General features: G+C 38.8%; 1 protein-coding gene across 1 annotated transcript in view; it reads right to left on the bottom strand.

Annotated features, from left to right (window-relative positions):
- Positions 1-784: 784 nt before the first annotated feature.
- The window catches only part of PUS10 (pseudouridine synthase 10), a 73,027-nt gene continuing 51,672 nt past the window's right edge, over positions 785-22,139 (bottom strand). Inside the window, exons 12-18 of the mRNA XM_060605062.3 lie at positions 17,038-17,094; positions 16,115-16,191; positions 15,966-16,021; positions 14,799-14,916; positions 8,272-8,414; positions 5,128-5,227; positions 785-3,027 (exon numbers count right to left, since the gene is read on the bottom strand). Coding sequence (XP_060461045.1) covers positions 2,989-3,027; positions 5,128-5,227; positions 8,272-8,414; positions 14,799-14,916; positions 15,966-16,021; positions 16,115-16,191; positions 17,038-17,094 — 590 coding nt within the window. The 3' untranslated portion in view covers positions 785-2,988. The remainder of the gene's footprint in view (positions 3,028-5,127; positions 5,228-8,271; positions 8,415-14,798; positions 14,917-15,965; positions 16,022-16,114; positions 16,192-17,037; positions 17,095-22,139) is intronic.

Genomic DNA, 22,139 nt, shown 5'->3' with positions numbered 1-22,139 from the left:
CCTTCATTAAGTGATTAAAATCCAGTCGTCAGCAACTGCACAAATCAAAATTGTATAATACCTGATAAGATGCAAGAAGATAGTATCTCCTATGGTACTCTTGCGAGGAAGGTACAACCTGAGTCTAATAAGGAAACATCAAGCAAACCCAGATGTAGGAGCAATCTACAAAATAACTGACCTGAAATCTTCAAAAATATTAAAGTAATGAAAGTCAAGGAAAGACAAACTTTTCAGATTAGTGGAGATTAAAGGAACGGAAGTTATATGCAAAGCATGATCCCTTGCCCGTGAAAGTCACCGTTGGGACAACTGGTGAGACTTAAGTGGGGTCTGTGGATTACGCAGTCGTAATATCTATGTGAACTTCTGAGTTGATGGTTCTGTTGTGGCGAAGAAGAATTTCCTTGTTTGTAGAAATTACACACTAAAGTATTCAGGGTGATGAAGCATCACTGGCTCAATGGTTTAGGGGGAAAAGGTTCTTTGTACTTTTCTTGCAACTTTCCTGTAAATTTGAAATTATTTCAAAATGAAAATAAATGAATATCATAAAAGCAGTATTTTTTTTTTCTCCATAATAAAAAAAGCAGCACCTAGGGGGCTCAGTCACTTAAGCATTTGACTCCTGATTTCTGCTCAGGTCATGATCTCACAGTTTGTGAGTTTGAGCCCCATGTCAGGCTCTGTGCTAACAGTTCAGAGCCTGCTTGGGATTCTCTCTCTCCCTCTCTCTCTGCCCCTCCCGTATGACTTTCTCTCTCTCAAAATAAAAAAAAAAAAAAAAAAAAGGAGGGGGGTACCATTTCAGAAAATCCAAAAAGCTTGTGTCAAAGCTCATTCTCTTTACATGGGCTTAATAATCAAGGATAAAGATCCAAAAGAAAAGATCAGCCTAAGTAAAATGTTTTTCTCTTTGGAAATGGAAATTTAACTTCCAAGTTTCTTTCATATAACTTGTTAATGTCACCAGTTATCTTACTTGGGATATTTTTTTTTTTCTTTTTTTCTTTTCCAGGTATTCAGAGTTGTTTTTCCTAAACTAAATCACAGACTATATTTGGAACAAAGAAATACTAAGAAGTACAATAGGCCCTTTCTTTAAGTGTTATTAAAGACTTAATTTAAACAAAGCTATGAGGGGAGATCACAAAACTAAAAATAATTTTATATGGGCAAAAGTGAAACTGTAGCACTCATTACTTAATATTCCCAGCTCTGCATAACACAAAGACCTAACGTTAACTTTTAACAACCTGTGTCTCATAATATATGAACATATGGAATAAATAAAGTATGAACAGCTAATGTCTTTGCTTAAAACTTTGCATGTCAGGAATAGGAATTTAAGAAATAGAAATCTGTTAAGGAAGTTCTTAATTTTTCCAGTTTAGAGATTCCACTAAATTCAAGGCTGAGCCACAAGAAACATGCAAAAGACTATCTCCCAAATTATTTAAATCTTTTGTGGCAAAACTTCCCCAGAAATGGAGAAACACACAAAATTTCTTACCTGTTTATCAGAAGTTTATTTCCATTATCCCTTTCTCACTTTCTGGCATTGAAAATAGTGAAAAAAGTTTTTGCTAGTATTCACATACGGAACTTCATGTCAATTAGATAATTTTCCTGATTTCTAAAATGAATAATACATCTTGGTATCTATGAAGTAGGTTTAATGAAGAGATGGAAAACAATAATCCAATACCATCCAAGTCACATGTGTTTTAAAATAAGCTCAGATAGTTGAATCAGGGTGACAAATTATACTTAAATCTCAAATTTTAATGATATTGCTGAAACATTCCTCTTAATGACCCATCCATTTTCTTTAGGTTTGGCTTATTTCCTGTTCTCTCTTCATAGTACCAACTTACTAACAAATGGTCATCATATGAGATCATATGAAATACACTTGGGCTATTTTTTTGGTAAGCTCCTTGATTTGGCATCTGAATTCTAAAAGTCAATTCTCATGGTTAGTGCATTTAAATGACATTCTCAGGTGCCTCCTTTACACAGTGGGTGCTCAATAACAAGGTTTATTAAGAAAGGACCTTAAAGACCAGGACACTTCAGTTTTAGCCCCTCCTAAGGAAGTAACTAACAATTTTAGACAAATCATTTAACTTCCATTCTTTGGTTTTCATATTTATAAAATGGAAATGATGAAATCCTATCCACTTGATGCAAATGTGGGAAATTGGATAATATATTGAAGCACTCTGGAATATATCAGATTGTTTAGCAATCTTAATTTTTCAAAATCTTATCCCTGGGGTTGAAATTACTGAAGGCACTTGTGTCTCCTTATTTAAAAGATTTATGGAAGTCTCTTACCAGGGTACACCTCAATTCCTAAGTTTCACTTTCCCTCCCCAGGAAAGGTATTGATTTTTTTAGGTTGTCAAAATAGTAACTTGAAGCCATTAAGATTTGTGACAGATTATACCAAAGAGTACTTCTGTTGACAACGGCTTGCTTGAAGTTTACCGGGAAAAATATCAATGATGTCAGATTTACATTTGATATCTTAGGATATTATAGGATACTGTCCTGTGTATAAATCTAGATCTTTTGTCAAGATCATTTAACAAATTTAGAACATGATTTTGAAGGTGGTATGTCTTGTGCAGGGAAATTGTTCTGAAAGAAATTCTAGCTTCTCAGATTATCAGAATGCATCCTGTTTGTGTACTTCTCTAAATGGAATAATTAAGAGAATGTTTCCATTATTCATAGTTTGGCTTGTGGGGGTTGGAGAGGGAACAAGAAAAATCATAAGATATCCTTAGAACATTTAACACAAAATATACACATATATAGATCCTGAGATGTTACAACAAATGTTAAAATATATAGATCAACATGATCCAAATGGTTTCCAAGACACTGTTATGGTGAGTAAACAGCCATCATACAGTGTATGCTGAACGGATGTCCACATCGTGCCACGAAAACCCTACTCTGTGTTTCCAAGTTTGAAAGCTAGTCATCCAGAGCAGGGGGCCAGTCAACATCTACAGACTAGAAGGAAGAAAACAAGACATTAAAACATTACTGTTCCAGTAAGCATTTGCTGATAATGCTTCTAAACTTAATAGTTTTAATATAACACAACAGAAGAAACTGCATTTGAAGAACAGTCATTAAATACCACAGTTCAACACTCTAAAATCCACATGAGGCCTTGAGATTCTTGGGCCCAAGGTCTGTTTCTGAATTCATAGAGTATTTGGTTATCAGCCAGTTATTAATTGTACCTTTGAACAGTAAGAGACTAGAGTACCTCTAAATTTTCTAAATGTTATTTATGGGTAAAGTAGCAAACAAACTCAGGGAGCAAGACCAACTTTCCCTCGGAAGTCTCAGCAACTTTTACTCTTCAGATCATTTTCATTTTCCCATCTTGCATTTAACAAATACTCAAGCAGTTTATACACTTATAGTGTTATTTGTAACCTAGCAACCAAATGAAAAATAAATGAATATGAAAGAGCGCCTGGAACTAGAAAAGAATAAATGATCATTGAGTATCATTTCAGAAGTTTTGTTTCTTGAAAAATCAAATTTATCTATCTCTACTCACCTGGTTTGGCTCTTCTAGAACAAAACCTTTAAGTCATAGTGAAATTACAGTAGCAGACAATTTTTTCTCCACATAAGCAATCACTTCCTAGGCTTTACAAGTATGAAATTGCACCTTGTAATTTACAAGTATGAATTGCACCTTGTAAGAGGGCCTAATTTGAGAGAAAAGTTTAAAAAAATCCACTGTACCCATGTCTTGTTTTGTTTTGTTTTTGAGACTTAAATTTTAAAACCCAGTATGATTTACTAGACATGATTTTTTAAATTAATCTACAAGTTACTACCAGAATCAGGAAAATTGGGTGTGTGTGTGTGTATGTGTGTGTGTATTTTTTAGAAATCCCAAGATATTTTGGTTCTGTTTCAGAACACAGCCATGTACTTAACACCCATATATAAGTTCATGGGTTGTCTCTCATGCCTGAAAACTAAATATTTCATACCATGATCTTGTATGTGTTGAACGCAGGAGAGGTTTCAAAAGCTCCCTAGGTGATTCCAATGGACAAACAGGGATGAGGAACATTGGCCCGTGACTCTGATATTCCTAAACTGTTCTAAGAACTGAAATCAAGGAAGGTGAATGCAGTTGAGATTTTCTTCAACTAAAGGTTGTCTTCCTCAAAATAAGTCTCATGAGAAGGCTCCCTGCAACCTTGAAGGTGCTGTCACTGGCTATACTGCAGGAGCTGTATAAAATCTAATCTGAAAGCTCTGAAGAAAACTGCCAGTAAGGTATTAATGCTCCAGTGATCATGTGATTACCATAGATGTTTTCACAGTAGGCAGTTATACCCACTTCTTTTTATAACATCAATCCCAGGTGCAAAATGCTAGCCTCCTAAAATTGTTTTTGTTGGGGGGTGGGTTGGGAGAGGGACCCCCTTCCTCAACAGGTATTTGTCAGAGACACAACTTGTGACTCAATACCTACCGATGCTCAAATGAGAAAAAATACTTATGGAGAATTTCCTGAAAGACCTATTCATGCCACTCTTCTAAATACTTAAGAATTTAACCTTGTTTCAATTCAGACTATTAGAGCAGAGAATTTGTACCACATCACAGAGGTCCCTTACAGAACTGCTTTTATAAATAACCGTTGGCTTATCTCATTTTCTACCCCTGTCCTGAATGTATGTTTCTGAGCAATCTGAAACTCCTGAAACAAAACAGGTATGGGAATTAACTCTCTAGAGTCCAAAGGACATATGAAGGGCTCTTAAGCATCATTTCCTCACTCCGTTTAAGGGTTTAAGATCTCATGCCACATGTAAAGCAACTTGGTTAGCAAATTAGCTATATATTTGCAAAAATCACAAATGAGACCTTGTATTTTTTAAAAAGATAAAAATTCCAAAGAGTCCCTCCCTGCAATACAATGCTACTGTGAGATTTTGACTATTTTCAAATACCTATTACGGTGAATAGAGATAGGTACCTGTTTGGCTTAATGCGCCACCCCCCCCCCCAAAAAAAGCAGAACTTTGTTGAATTCAATGTACAAACAGGCATTTCCACAATAAAATGGTTTACCTCAACATCCAGCTCAAGAATGTCTGCAGTCATATTCATTAGAGAGCCAATGTTCGGCTTGGTTCTCCCAAAGTCTCCATGTACAAACTCTTTAATGTAGCTGGGATTTGTTTAAGGAAACAATGGAGATAGCTATGCAGCACCAACTGTTTGGTGAGATTTGATAGGTAAAAGGGAAAGGACAGACAAAAGCAGAAATGTTACAAGGGTAAGGTTATTTCCGAGCTGTGACCAGTGATGTGTGTCTTAGAAAATAAGCTCTGGGGGGCGCCTGGGTGGCTCAGTCGGTTGAGCGTCCAGCTTCGGCTCAGATCATGATCCCACAGTTTGTGGGTTCGAGTCCCGTGTCGGGCTATGTGCTGACAGCTTGGAGCCCGGAGCCCGGAGCCTGCTTCCAATTCTGTGTCTCCCTCTCACTCTGCCCCTCCCCTGCTCGCACTCTGTCTCTGTCTCTCAAAAATAAATAAATGTTAAAAAAAAAAAAAATTAAAGAAGAAAAGAAGCTCTGGCAACTGGTTCCCACCAGCCTGGAAGCCAACAGCAGGACTCAGCACTAAAAGTCATGACTTTCTTTTTTTCTTTAGTTCACCTCCAAGTGCCAAAGTTTAGCTATGGAATTTTTTTTTTTAAGTTTTGTTTGTTTGTTTGTTTCAAGTAATCTCTACACTCAGTGTAGAGCTTGAACCCACAAACCCAAGATCAAGAGTCACACGCTTCATTGACTGAGCGGGCCAGGCGACCCTGGATGTACATTTTTTTTTAAGTTTATTTATTTATTTTGAGAGAGAGTGTGTGTGCATGCATATGCACACGAGCAGGGTAAGGGACAAAGAGAGAGGAGAAAGAGAATCCCAAGCAGGCTCTGTGCTGTCAATGAGAGCCCCAGGCAGGGCCTGAACTCACAAACTGTGAGATCATGACCTGAGCCAAAATCAAGAGTTGGACGCTTAACCAACTGAATCACCCAGGGGCCCATGGATATGGATTTTTTTAAGTTAACTGTAGTTCAATACTAAGTAAAACAAAACCTTAGCTATTTTTTCTCTGCCACAAATTCCATTTTGTCATCTTTTTGGCCTCATTTTTCAATAATGTCAGCTGGCATCTGCCAAATGATAAGTTTCCACAGGGTCACACACAGAGTAACCTCAATGATGGCTTTCCTGGTAATGTGACCCAGTGACACAATAGGAGTAGGATGGGAGGGACAATAAGAATATTAATTTAGTCTTGAGAAAGGTCCTTCAGAAGGATTATCAAAGGACCTAAGTTCTTGTTTGCAACTCTTGCATGGTTAACAAGAGAATTAGGTTAATTCTTCTTTTAAAGGGGCAATTTTGTGTTTCCCTCATAGGTCTTCGAATTTTGAAGTCAATGGTTAATCCTAGAATTACTTATTAAGATTATATTAATATTCCTTACACAGGACTCTACTACAGGCTTGAAAATATTTATCTGAAAGATATAATTTTGCTAGCATTCAGTAAAACTCATTTAGCGTTATGTTGTGTTCTATAAACCAGCACTTAGTATAAAAACTTGATATAATTTGAATAGGAAAAGTAAGTTTATTCTTAGATGATAAAACACTTCCACCATTAACATGCTGATATGATGTCCTCACTTTCTGAAAGTTTATTCACTCTACTTTCACCAAATGTTTTGACTCAAGGATAAGACATATAATTATCTAGTAACTGCCTTCTTTACTAAATGCATAATTACACAACAGTTATAATTCTTTTTCTCTCACTTTCTTTAGAGAATGCTACTTCTGAGGAGCAATGATGAGGGGACATGACCAAAAAGCCCCAGAATAACCAACTAGAAGGGCCAGAATGTTCTTATTCATATCCAGAAGGATGAGGTATAAGTCAAATGAACTAGTTCAGTGTACTGGGCAATGTATGTGAAAAATCCACATACTTCTGTGTATAACCACATGGTATCTAAAGCTTTACCAAGTAGTCTTTCTTGGCTAATCCCTTAAATTCAGGTACATGGCTAGTCCTAAAAACGTTTTAGTAAGATTGAAAAGATACTTGTTTCTTCAAAAGACCACTGCATTTCACCTGAGCACACTACACCTAAACTGGAATTAGGTAAAAAAAGTGGGAACAACAACAACAAAAAAGAAGTGATTTCTTTGACATTCCATTTACAGTAGGCAAATGTGCTCCAAACAACAGAATTACAAAGGTCTGCCTGCTGTCTTCTCAACAGATCAATCCCTCGATCTAAACCAAAAGTTGAAAAGATTTTAAGAGTAAATAACATACATCTATTTCACCTTTGCAAATTCTGGTTGCTTCTGGGATGTCAAAGGGCGGGGTGAGGGAGGAGGTTGGTGGGGAAAGAGAGACAGACTAATTACAGCAATATGGTGACAATGCTAGTTGGTGATTAAAATAACTTTTTTTTTTGTTGCCTTCGATCCATAAGTAGATCATTAGTTTTATTATAGTTAAGTATTTTATCACTTCATACTATTGGATCACTAAATAATATAAAAACAGGAAACCAACACACAAATATTAGGAGCACTTTTGAAAGTAAACTAGAGCTAGGACTAAGGCAACTGCCAGATGTATTTTAACCAGCAGCTCAGGGTTAATACAAAACCATACAAGGCAGAGCCCAATATGAAGAAGTGATCATTTGTGGACTGTTCTCTTGTTTTGGGCCAGGGGGCAAATAAAGTGTAGATCAGTATGTAAAGTAGGGCCACTCCCATCTACTATCAGTGTTTAATAATCTGGGGCAAGCGCTCCAAATACTGAAAGGACCCAAATGTCGTTATGAAAATGCGACTTGCAAAATGTTATGAAGACACAAATCAATAAATGAATCAATCAGAACTGTTTCCTGAGTCCTTACTATGCAGTGGGCATTGTGTGAGACACTGTGACTATTTTAAGGTTCACATTCTATTGGCTGCTGACTCATGGTTTAAAAAGTCATTTTGAAAAATACAAATTAAATGGGACCCCCCACACACACACACCCCCAAAAACAGAATTTTTCTCCAACCTAATCCTTACCCTAATTGTTCCTAGATCAAGTTGAACCTATCTTCTGGGGCAGCGTGAACTCTTCCACTAAGGTTCCGCTTAGATTACTGCTGGGCGGAAGGCGAAAGGATACGTGCCAGCTTGAGTCTTCAGGTAGAGGTGGAAGTGATGTTCATCCACATAACGCGTCTCCATGGAGTGAATGATGCGAGTTCTCACAGCCAAGGGCCTCCGATGCAGGACTCGGAGGGGTGTTTTCTGGTCAATCTTTAAGTCCTAGAGGAGGATATGTTACACAACCATGGAGTCAGCTTTGCTCCCAGGGCACCCGGGGAAGCCCATCTCAGTGTCTCCTTTGTCATCCATGGCTCACCACAGAGGTCTTCTTTGGTGGACCCCATCTATCACTGTCAGGGTAGATACTGGTACTATAATAAATTGTACCTCCAAAGGTTCAGGCTCTATGGAACTTCTCATAATCTAGTCCGTAGTTACTCATTTTCTGGGCCTCCCTATGCTATTAAAAAAGGATTTGGATGGGGCACCTGGGTGGTTCAGTCAGTTAAGCCTCCAACTCTTGATTTCTGCTTTTGGTCATGATCTCACAGTTGGTGGGATCTAGACCCACGCTGGGCTCTGTGTTGACAGCTCGGAGCTGGCTGAGAATTCTCTCTCTCTTTCTCTCTCTTTCTGCCCCTCCCCTGCTTGTGTGCACTTGTGCTCTGTCTCTCAAAAATAAACGAATAAACATTTTTTTTGAAAAGGCTTTGAAGTAAATGATCCCCAAGGTCTCATTTACTCTAATATTTAACAAATTGATTAGGACCCCAGAGTTCTAGTCTATCCTTTATTTTAACAGAGCTCTTCTAGAAGATCTGTTCTTACCTTTTTTTCCCCTGACCCAACAGATGATTTAACAGTGGGGTGAATGGCTGAGGTGAGAAATGGCTTTCTGTAGAAGGTGAGACCTTGGCATCACTTGTGTGTATGGGCAGTGTGCAAGTTTGAAGGACAACCATATACCTACTCACTAGGTTATTTTTTTTGGTTATATGAAAAGATGTATCTGGAAAATTAAGTTACATCACTGTTTAGGGTAGTATTTTCAATATAATAACTACAAAGAAGTGTGTACAATAAATCAAGACCTCTCAGTATTTGTAAGCCCAGTTCAAGTTACTTGAGAATAACAATACTACATGCTTTTGACAATTTAGATTTTTTAGGGGCACAGCCTTGTTTTTCTTCAGAGATTTCCTTTTGTCACAAGACATAAAATAAGAAATAGAGATTAAAATTGTAAAAGGTCAACTAATTCTAAGTTTTAAAAATAGATATTGGATATAACCAGAAATGTAGGTTCATGAGAACTTTGAATCCTCTGCCATTTCTTGCTGGAACAACTCCTTCCTAATTTATACGACTTGGGAGCGCCTGAAGCCATGCTAAGAGAACAAAGATTTCTGTCTGGTCTCCCCTCTATCAAGTTTTCCACCCAGAAAGAAAGAGCAAGTTCTGACAAAGACTACACTTGAAATGGTGTGACTGTTTTGATCATAGCAGTGAGTCAATGGCCCCTCCTAACTTGTAGGTTTTATGATTCCATAATTCTTTGATTTAGAAGCATGTTGTTCTGCTGAGATATGCTGTCTACATAAGGTCTGACATTTCTCTAGCCAAAAAGACAAAAAAAAGGACATGGCTGAACTGTTAAGGAATCTGTACAGATACAGCCTTCACTGTAGAATACAGAAATAACTGGCCTTTAAATGAGTGACTAAGGAATGCTCCTCTCCCTGTACTAGTACTCACTCCCAGTCCTAGTCAATGGAAGTACTGACTGAGCTGGGAGACCCACCACTGCTTCCAATATAACACTCGTTCAGCACACACTCCTGTGTGTTTTGTGTCTGCTTGTTTTCAGTAGACAAAAGGAAACTATTTACTTTAACATTGCATTCTTCTGGCCCCATTCTGATGAATTTTCAGAAATACAGACACATACGCAAACAACTTTTTTTTTTTCCTTAGAAATAGAATACTCTTAAAAAAGAAGAGACAACAGACTTCAAGCTGTATTAGAAAGCTGTAATCATCAAGACAGTATGGTACTGGCACAAGAACAGACACTCAGATCAATGGAACAGAATAGAGAACCCAGAAATGGACCCACAAACATATGGCCAACTGATTTTGACAAAGCAGGAAAGAAAATCCAGTGGAATAAACACAGTCTCTTCAGCAAGTGGTGCTGGGAAAACTGGACAGCAACACGCAGAAGAATGAACCTGGACCACTTTCTTACACCATACACAAAAAATAAACTCAAAATGGATGAAAGACCTAAGTGTAAGACAGAAGCCATCAAAATCCTTGAGGAGATAGCAGGCAAAAACCTCTCTGATCTTGGCCGCAGCAACTTCTTACTCAACACGTCTTCGGAGGCAAGGGAAACAAAGCAAACATGAACTATTTGGACCTCATCAAAATAAAAAGCTTCTGGACAGTGAAGGAAACAATCAGCAAAACTAAAAGGCAACTGACGGAATGGGAGAAGATATTTGCAAATGAAATATCAGATAAAGGCTTGGTATCCAAAATATATAAAGAACTTACCAAATTCAACACCAAAAACACAAATAATCCAGTGAAGAAATGGGCAAAAGACGTGAATAGACACTTCTCCAAAGAAGACATCCACATGGCCAACTGACACATGAAAAAATGCTCAACATCACTCATCATCAGGGAAATACCAATCAAAACCACAATGAGATACCACCTCCCACCTGTCAGAATGGCTAACACGAACAACTCAGGCAACAACAGATGTTGGCGAGGATGAGAAAGAGGATCTCTTTTGCATTACTGGTGGGAATGCAAGCTGATGCAGCCACTCTGGAAAACAGTATGGAGGTTCCTCAAAAAATTAAAAATAAAACTACCCTACGACCCAGCATGGCACTACTAGGTATTTATCCAAGGGATACAGGGATGCTGTTTTGAAGGGACACATGCACCCAGTATTTATAGCAGCACTATCAACAATAGCCAAAGTATGGAAAGAGCCCAACTGTCCATCGATGGATAAATGGATAAAGAAGATGTGGTATATATATACAATGTAGTATTACTCAGCAATCAAAAAGAATGAAATCTTGCCATTTGCAACTACATGGATGGAACTAGAGGGTATTATGCTAAGCGAAATTAGTCAGACAAAGACAAATATATGACTTCACTCATATGAGGACTTTAGGACACAGAACAGATGAACACAAGGGAAGGGAAGCAAAAACAATATAAAAACAGGGAGGGGGACAAAACATAATATGGAGAACAAACAGAGAGTTACTGGAGGGGTTGGGGGGGATGGGCTAAATGGGTGAGGGGCATTAAGGAATCTACTCCTGAAATCACTGTTGCACTATATGCTAACTTGGATGTAAATTTTTAAAATTAAATAAATAAATAAATAAATGTGAAAAAAACAAAAAAGAAGAGACAAATAGTAAATTTGAAGTGACTTTTTCTCAAAATGGGGTAGTAACTCAGTTTTTCTATTTTTTTTTTTTTAATGTTTATTTATTTTTGAGAGAGAGATAGCAAGAGCAGGGGAGAGGCAGAAAGAGGGAGACAGAGGATCCAAAGCAGGCTCTGTACTGACAGCAGAGAGCTCAAACTCATGAACTATAAGATCATGACTTGAGCTGAACTCAGAACCTCAACCAACTGAGCCACCCAGGCGCCCCTCAGTTTTTCTATTCTTGATGACAATAGGAATATTTGAAAATAGTTTTAACCCCAACACAAAAAAATTATTAGAAGTCAGCTAGTCCCATCAGTCCATTTGAGCTATGAACCATTAAAATAGACCCTTTCATTGCTTACTCTGTACCTACAAAAATTATCTTTCACATTATTCAGCATTATTTCTGAATTAGCTGTGAATAGGGCTACCTTCAAACTATGAATGCATTTTTTTTAAGTAATCTCTATACCCAACATGGGGCTTGAACTCACGACCCCAAGATCAAGAGTCACATGTTCTACCAACTGAACCATCCAGGTGCCCCAAATCTATTTTTTAAATGAGTTCATCTTCCCCTCAGAATTCTGAATGACTTACATATGTGGTGAAATAGTGGTTTAGAAATTTGTTTTCCAATCTTAAGAATATCTGTCTAGAGTTAAACTATCATTCTAAAGGCTGCAGATAATGGGCTAAAAACCAAACGGCTTTTGATATAGACTCATGGAACATAAGATCTGCAGGCCCACTGGGGGTGATCTAGTCAACACCCACCCCCGTGTTAGGGATGAACGTGTCTTAACAGGTGAATGATTCATACTAGAAACATTATTCTGCACTTCACTTTCTTTCTCATAATGTCATGTGTGTTTCTGTAAGTCATAGGTGTGGACCTACTTCTATCCTTTTTTCCAACAATTTTAGGCATATATACACACAAGAACATAAATGGGATCACATGCTGCTTTAGTTTTTTTTAATAACTTTATAATATTCCAGGTTCCTCTGCCATTTCCTTTTTTTTTTTTTTTTAAGTTTTTTAATGTTTATTTTTGAGAGAGACAGAGACAGATGCGAGTGGGTTGGGGCAGAGAGAGAGGGAGGCACAGAATCAGAAGCAGGCTCCAGGCTCTGAGCTGTCAGCACAGAGCCTGACGCAGGGCTCGAACTCACGAGCTGTGAGATCATGACCTGAGCCAAAGTCAGACACTCAATCGACTAAGCCACCCAGGTGCCCCTGCCATTTCCTTTCTGAAGGAAGTTCACTTTGTTTCTAGCTGTGTTGTTGTTGATTTTGCCACTTTGAATAAAGTCAGTAAACATCTTTGTGCATAATCCTTAAGCCCTGGAGTTTTATTTCTTCAGGACAGATTGCCAGTAGTGGAAGTGCTGGGTAGAAGACGAATACGTTTTTAATTTTTATAATCACTGCTACATTATTTTCCAAAAAAGGCTAAACACTTTACATTTCTACTGACAAAGTATGCAACTAGTCTTCTCCATGCCAACCAATAGGTGCTAGTCTCAGAGGACTAAAGTGATGTCTTATTGTTACTTTAATCCAAAGTGGAACTTCTTTTCAGATGATCCTTGGTCATATGCAGTTGTTCTTTTTCAGCTGCTTGATCCTTTGTCTATTTTTCTCTATTGGGTGTTTGCATTTTTCATAAGTAGAAATCCTATTTATGGTATCTTTTGCCACACGATTTGTTTTGTACATAGTTGCATATATGTGTATACAGAAACACACACTCATGTATATGTTTTAATGTTTATTTATTTTTGAGGGAGAGAGACAGAGCATGAGTGGGGGAAAGGCAGAGAGAGAGGGAGACACAGAATCTGAAGCAGGCTCCAGGCTCTGAGCTATCAGCACAGAGCCCAACATGGGGCTCGAACTCACGAACCATGAGATCATGACCTGAGGCCAAGTCAGATGCTTAACCGACTGAGCCACCGAGGCACCCTTCTCATGTGTATGTTTAAATCACAATGTATCACCCAATAAATACTCTTATAGTTTGTTTTCTTCCCCTGAGCATTTATCAGGAACATTTTCCTTTGTCAATAGTCATCTACCACATAATTTCTAACAGCTGGTTAGCAGTAGTCCATCATACAGATAAACCATAAGATGAAGTCTGTCTCCTCTAGTAGGTCATCTAGATTATTACAAAATATTGCCCATTTTAACAACGTTGTGATAACTATACAGACCTCTATATCCATTTATGCTCATTCCTTGCATTTGAGAGTAAATTATCCTTACAGGAAGAGATGGGGATAGGTGGGAAGAAACATGCAAAGGAACAGGCAGACCCTCTACAGTGCCATATGCTCATGTGAAGGAAAACCTAGCACATGCCAAAATTTGTGCTGTACATATATTATCCTTCTTAAAAATTTATAACATGTTGGGGCGCCTGAGTGGCTCAGTTGGTTAAGAGTCCGACTTCAGCTCAGGTTGTGATCTCACAATTCATGGGTTTGAGCCCCGTGTCGGGCTGTGTGCTGACAGCTTGGAGCCTGGAGCCTGCTTCAGATTCTGTCTCCCCCTCTCTCTGCCCCTCCCCCACTTCCATTCTGTCTCTCTCTCTCTCCCTCAAAAATAAACATTAAGACAAATTTATAACATATTTTATTTATACACTTTATCTTAGCATCAATTCTATTAGACAATTCTATTTCGTATTTCCTTTCTACGGATGACCAAATATAATAATAGCATTGCTCACGTTTTCTATGTACCAGATACTGTTCTAAGTGCTTCACATGACAACTCATTTCATTCTTCTGATTCTACAGATGAAGGAAACAAAGCATAAAGAAGCCAAGCAACGCGTCCAAAGTCACACAACTAGGAAATGCAGATTCAGGATTTGCAGCCAAGCAATCTGTGCCCAGAGGCAGGATCTCAATCACTGGCAATGCTGCCTCTCAAACAGGTTCGATGAATTGCCCAGTCATTCAACCAGTAAATGGCAATGCCAGGATTTGAAAGCAGGTCTCACATTCCCCCAAGCCCATGCTTTATGACTTGCTACTAACAATCTAAAAGACAAAGAAATATTTTATAGGCAATCAGAAAAAAAAAAAAAAAAAAAAAAAAAAAAAGAGCATTTAACTACCTTTATGTCATTTAGGAATTCAATGTCTTTTTTCTGTATGGCTTTATTTGTCCATATTAAGGCACTGTAGGATTTGGTCTTTTCTTCTTCACCTTCTTTCATATGTCCTATTGCCTCTCTAAACAAAAACAAGAAAAGAAAGTTTGTCTAAACACACAAAATACACTTAAGCCTTGCCCCAACTTCCCTTTCTTCAAAAATAGCTTTATCAAGATAAAATTTACATACAATTCCCATTTTAACTGTACGATTCAGTGATTTTTAGCATGTTTAGAGAGTTGTGTAGCTATCTCCATAATCTAATTTTAGAATACTTCATCACCCCAAAAAAGAAACTCCATCCCTATTTGCAGTTGCTTCCCATTTCCGGTTTTCCCTAGCCCTTGGCAACCACTAATTGACTTTGTCTCCATAGATTTCCCTACTCTGAATATTTCATATAAAATGGAAGCACACAATACATGGTGTGTGGTGTCTGGTTTCTTTTACTTCATAATGTTTTCAAGGTTCATCATGTTGGTGCATGTATCAGTACTTTATTCCTTTTTATTATTGAATAATATTCTGTTGTATGGAAATACCATATGTTACCCATGGACATTTGGGTTGTTTCTACTTTTTTGCTATTATGAATAATGCTACTATGAACATTCATGAGCAAGTCTTTGTGTGGGTGTACATTTTCATTTCTTGTGGGTATATATCTAGAAGTGGAGTTGCTGGGCCATAATGGTAACTCTACATTTGACCTTTTGACAAACTGCCAACTGTCTTCCAAAGTGGCCACACATAATCTCACAGCAATTTCTTAGGGTTCCCATTTCTCTACATCTTTGCCAGCATTTGTTTTTTTCTGTCTTTTTGATTATAGCCATCCTAGTGAGCCACCCTAGTGAGAGTAAAGTGGGATATCACTGACGTTTTGACTTGCCCTTCCCTAATGGCAAATGATATTGAGCATTTTTTTTTTCATGTATTCATGCATAAACATAACATCCTCTTTGGAGAAATGTCCACTTAATCATCTTCCCCATTTTTAATTGGGTTGTTTTCGTATTATTGAGTTGTAAGAGTTCTTTATATGTTCTGGATACAATTCCCTTAACAGATACATGACCTACACCAAAACTTCCATTTTGAGTTCGTCTCCAGTGAGTCTACCCTTACCTTGTGACAAGCTGCAAGTCACGGACTTGGATTTTGTTAGACGAATTATTAATTTTCTGTAGTAGCAGAAAAAGAAAAACAATTAGCAACTCTAGTTCAGTTACAGAGTTGCAGAAACATGACGATTTCCATGTCATGAAGTGGTTTACCTGCTGAAGTTCCTTAATTTCTTGTGAAGTGAAATGTACTCTATGAGGATTCACCAGCTCAATTGCAAAGGGCCTTCCTGGCAGCACACACCCCGTCATGAAACAGAAACGTGTTGATGGAGTTAACATTTGGGCCAATGCAAGAGGGTTAGGAGGTGTGAAAAAACGAGTTGAGCTCTAGAGGACTGAAAGTTTAGTGACATGACTACATCTGGGGGAGGGAAGAATGTGTGAAAAGAATCAAGGGGCTTTTTGGGGGGCTGCTAAACCCCAGGACAGGCAACATGTGAAAATGACTGCTTTCCCAAAAGTCCACGAACAAGCCTGTGTTAATTACAAAATAAAATCCAAACAACTGCTAATTGATTTGGTTACACAAAGGCAACATTATTACACACAGCAATGCCCAGGTATACCAAGCTGAAATCCATCCTCCTAGCCTAATCCACTAGTGAAATGGAAAAGCTGTGATTCCATAAGGGGAAGGGACTATTAACTCTCAGCATCTTTCTTGTAATGCAACAATGCAAAATGAGAGAAATGAAGGCTAAGAGAACAGAATCACTTTTTAAATGAAGATGTGCATTTTGAAAACTGTACTGGTACTGCTGAAATGTTATCAAATGGAACAATTAATAATCAAACTTTTGGAAAAACTTGGTTACCACCTTGTCAATCCACATAAAATTCCCTTAGAACCTATAGGTATGCAATAAGGATGGCTTCTGAACACATGATTCCTGTTAAGACATAATCATATAATTTATAAAGGTAGCTCCATAATTCGCAAAGCCTCCTCACTGGGAGAAGCTCTGGGCTTTGCCCACTTTGGTTTTAACTGAGCAACTACAGTGAACCTGCTGTCTGAGAAGGGTGATAGTCTGAAAGTTAGTTCTAGTCAAGTGATGCTGTTGCAATCTTACCATTTCCTAATGTTCTCACATCTACATCTTCTCTTCCAGAGGAGGAAAAATTAAAACCTTTGCAAAGGAGATAAAGAAAAATAATCAGAAACATAATAGCCCTAAGACTTTCATTCCTACCCGTTGGTAGAAACCCCATTTGTCTGAAATAATCTACAGGAGAACTCCAAGGGATAGTCGCCATCCCACCTCTAATCCCAATCTCTAATAAAAATAGCAATGATAAGAAGTACCATTTATTGAGCACCTATATGCTGGGCACTGAGCTAACATTTTGCATACATTAATTCATTCAATCCTTATTAGAACTTTATGATGTAGGTATTAAATAAAAGGGGGCGCCTGGGTGGCGCAGTCGGTTAAGCCTCCGACTTCAGCCAGGTCACGATCTCGCGGTCCGTGAGTTCGAGCCCCGCGTCGGGCTCTGGGCTGATGGCTCAGAGCCTGGAGCCTGTTTCCGATTCTGTGTCTCCCTCTCTCTCTGCCCCTCCCCCTTTCATGCTCTGTCTCTCTCTGTCCCAAAAATAAATAAAAAACATTGAAAAAAAAAAATTAAAAAAAAAAAAATAAAATAAAATAAAAAAATAAATAAAAGAACACCAAGCTTCTAAAAGGATAAGTACTTTTATCAAGGTCGCATGATTAAATGGCAGACAGAGCTAGACATTTCTGATGTCAAAGCCAGACCTTAACTATCACCTCATGCCACCATCCCATGGGAGACCAGAGGCAGAGCACTTTTTAGAGGAAGGCTCCACAACAACCCTGGTCACAAGCTTACGGTGAAAAATCTGTCATTTTCCTTCTTTTTTTTTTTTTTTCCTTGAAACAAAACAAAGCAAAATCATTTATTTGAGAATTAAACTCTATGAAAGGAAGAGGAGTGGGGGGGGGGAAAGGGTTTAAAAGTAAATTCTTTGTATCAAGCAAAGCCTAAGCTGGGACCACAACAAAACTAGTGTTCATTCTAAGATAAATGGATCGTCCTAGACTAAAAGCTGCAAATATTAGAATGGGAAATGGTGTAAAAAAAGATGCGGGGGGCAGCTGTTGCATCATAACTTTCTTAGATACAAAACTGACAATTTCACCATCATTGCCATAGCAAACATTACCACAGGCAGGCATTATTCTAAATTTTTCATAGATGTTAACACTATAAGGTAGGTACTATCATTATCCTCATTTTACTTACAAGGAAAATGAGCCAGACAGGATAGGTAACTTGCCTAAGATCACATTACTGGTAAGTGGTAGGGCCAGGATTTGAACCAAGTGGTCTGACTCCATCCAGAGTCTCTTAACCACTGTCTATACAACACCACCAAGAGATAGGCAGAAGAGTTCAGACTCATGCCCACAGGGAAAGCAAGACTGGTCTTCTTGGATCAGGGATTAGAAAAGGCTGGGACGTTTGGAGAACTCTGGTCAGTCATTAGAGTTTGGTAAAGTTTAAGATCTCTGAACACATACATATATTAGAGGCTATACAAGGCACTGTGTACAAGGCACTGTGCTAGACACAGGGGAGATAAACAATATGGACACGGTCCTGATCCTCACAGGGCTTACTGTTTGTGGAGGGATAGGGACTGTAATATAGTGGGTAGGGCTACGACAGGAAGCACATAGCATTATGAGCACATACAGCACTAAGAGCACAACTGCAACATGAGCTATGAGATTTGTATTTATTCCTCAATGGTCCAGCTACTTCGGAGAGCACAAGATGAGGAAGAACAAGATAGCCGGAAAGAGCAAATGGGAAAGGCGGAATGGTGAACACCATTTAGACAGCCACTTTTTTCCCAGGAAAGAGTCTATATGTAAAGGTCCCATGTAGATTTTAGAAAAAGGAAGGTTAAAAGGCTTGGAAAGGCCTATGAAAACTACACTGAAGATTGGCCCTCTTTTTGAAGATACTTAGCTGTGAAGAAAGTAGGATTTCACCCTTTCCTCATGTCTAAGAGATCCCTTTGGCAAGCCAAGGTCAACACTTTAGGGAACATAGGTTCTGAACTATTGTTTGACATGTACTGTCAGGGTAAAGTGGGCTCCTCTCTCCCACAGGGCCCAAAGCTATGGGTCTCATAGAGAGGAGTAACCCAGTACTGGTTAGGTAAGGGCCAGACAGCCAAGGTAGGACTAGAATTTAAGCTGAATTTAGGCTCAAAAGTCTGGGTAAATTGGGGCACCTGTATGGCTCAGTCAGTTGAGCATCCAACTCTTGATTTTGAGTCCTGTCATGATCTCGTGGTTCATGGTATCAAGCCCCATGTTGAGCTCTGCACTGGCAATGTGGAGGTCTTTTTTTTTTTTTTTTTTTTTTTTAACTTATTTATTATTGAGAAACAGAGCACAAGCATGGGAGGGGCAGAGAGAGGGGGAGACACAAAATCTGAAGCAGGCTACAGGCTCTGAACTGTCAGCACAGAGTCCGATGCAGAGCTCAAACTCACAAACCGCGAGATCATGACCTGAGCCAGGGTCAAACGCTTAACCGACTGAGCCACCCAGGTGCTCCAGGTGTCCAGGTCTTGATCTCAGGGTCGTAAATTCAAGCCCCATGTTGGGCTCCACACTTAAAAAATAAATATAAATAAATAAAAATAAAAAGAAGCCTGGGTAACTTGTGCTGCGTTAATACCTAAGAACTGGCCAAGTAAGCAGCTATGAGAGCCACAGGGTCAGGCTTTTCTTGAGGTAGAGAATCAAGGCCAGGCAAGGAATAGGATTCTGTGGACCACTGAGTCCCAAAGAACCCTCCACTCCATGTTTAGACTCCATTGTTAATAAAACCCATGGTAACATCAGTAGCTTCTAGACAGAATCAACAGACTCAAGGGTAGCACTAACTAGGGGTGGATAGATAAATGGGGAATTCAGAATGGCATCTGGGAAGCTGAAAGACATTGACTCCCTGGGGCTGTGATCTGTCTTATACCTGCCCACCTCCATCTCCAAACCAGCCATAATGTCAGGGAACCAGGGGATCCACAGTGACTGAGCCATAACCTGTGACTGATGGGGGAGAAGGGAAAGAACAGGATACAGAGAGGTAAGTCGAACAGTGACAGCTAAATCAGACCAGAAATTTCCAATTCATAAATTAGCCCATAAAATTTCCACAAATTCCAGAGGTGTAGGATCCCAAGCTAGGCCCTTGGGAAGTCCAGAGAAACATTAAATCCAGACAAAGGAAGAAGTGATTATTTATTATATCTTTTAGGAAAATATCTCAAATTTGGACAATACATTGAGAAATATTTTTGGGGATGGCATGCCTGGATGGCTCAGTCAGTTAAGCATCAGAATCTTGATTTTGGCTCAGGTCATGATCCCAGGGTTGTGGGATCGAGCCCCACATAAGGCTCTGTGCTGAGCGTGGAGCATGCTTAAGATTCTCTCTCCCTCTCCTTCTGCCCCTCTCCCCTGCTTGCGTGCTCTTTCCTCCTTCCTTCTCTGCTCTAAAAATAAATAGATAAGTACATAATAGAAAACTCACTTAAAAATACTTTTGGGGGTAAACTTTAAAACTTTATTCGTATGCAATTATGAATAATGCTAACAACAAAAGGAAAAGGAGTTAAGTATTAACTCCTTAATACCTTAATACCTTAAGTATTAGGAAATACATGTTTAAAATTTGGGTGAGTTTTCATTTTTCTTTTTTTTTCTTTTTTTTTTTTTTTAATTTTTTTGATGTTTATTTATTTTTGAAGGAGAGAGGCACAGCATGAGTGGGGGAAGTGCAGAGAGAGAGGGAGACACAGAATCCAAAGCAGGCTTCAGGCCCTGAGCTGTCAGCACAGAGCCCGACGCGAGGCTCGAACCCACAAACTGTGAGATCATGACCTGATCTCTGAGAGCTAAAATCGGATGCTTAACTGACTGAGTGAGGGCACCCGGCTAGCTCAGTCGGTAGAGCATGAGACTCTTAACTGACTGAGTGACCCAGGCGCCCCTTTTTAAAAAAATTTTTTAAGTTGATTTATTTTGAGAGTGACAGAGACAGCACAAGTGAGGGATGGGCAGAGAGAGAAGGAGAGAGAGAGAATCCCAAGCAGGCTCTGCACTGCCAGCACAGAGCCTGATGTGGGGCTCGAACCCACAAACTGTGAGATCATAACCTGAGCCGAAACCAAGAGTCAGACGCTCAACTGACTGAGCCACCCAGGCGTTCCTTCTTTTCTGTTTTTTTAAAGATTTTATTGTTAAGTAATCTCTATACCCCATCAATGTGGGGCTCAAAACTCAGACCTGAGATCAAGAGTTATACGCTTCACTGATTGGGTCAGACAGGTGCCCTGGTTGAGTTTTCTAAATTCACATTATGCCTTGTCTTATCCCCATAATCCTGTGAGTTCCTTTTGCTCAAAGGAACAGAAATTGTAAAAACAAAAACAAAACCAAGTGCAAGAATGATCAGGAACTATCAGCAGTTCAGCTAGTATGTAGTGGGTAGTGGCCCTCATACAGAACACACAGATGATGGAACTGAAAAATGGGCAGAGGCCAGATGATGAAGGCCTCAGAAGATCAAGTTCAATAGTTTGGATTTTATCCTGCATGTAGTCATTGACAAGTTTTCAGTAGGGAAATAACATGACAGATATTTATTCAATAAGTGAAATAGCAAATGTATTAGGGGAAAGTTTCTTAGACACAGTGACTTTGAGAGTGTGTCCAAGTTTACTACTCATTAACCAGGGGATTAGCAAATCGATAATATGATGTGCCAGTTTGAAGTGACTGAGAAATCTCCCATTTAGGGGAAGGGACCTTTATAAGAGTAGCTAGACTGCCTCATATAATACCACTTATTTTCAAAGAGTTGTAAAACATAGAGGTACATCAGTCAGAACCATCTTCCCAGAGTTGTCACATGTTATCTGCAGAAATAATGAGTAATATATCTGAGATACACAGGTTTAGCAAATTGATGCTATCAATCAGGCATTTCTAACAACAGGTTTTATCCTCTGACAAGGAGCCAGTTAGCATCAAGGCCCAGAGGTCTGCTTTTTCTCAAGCAGCTCTCAATAAATTTCCTCAGGACACAATTACAGATGCTAAACACACAGTTTGCTTCATTTTCAGTT

This window comes from Panthera onca, chromosome A3, assembly GCF_046562875.1.
Source record: "Panthera onca isolate mPanOnc1 chromosome A3, mPanOnc1 haplotype 2, whole genome shotgun sequence".
In the NCBI taxonomy this organism is placed as follows: domain Eukaryota; kingdom Metazoa; phylum Chordata; class Mammalia; order Carnivora; family Felidae; genus Panthera; species Panthera onca.
This window is presented reverse-complemented; position numbering and strand designations above follow the sequence as displayed.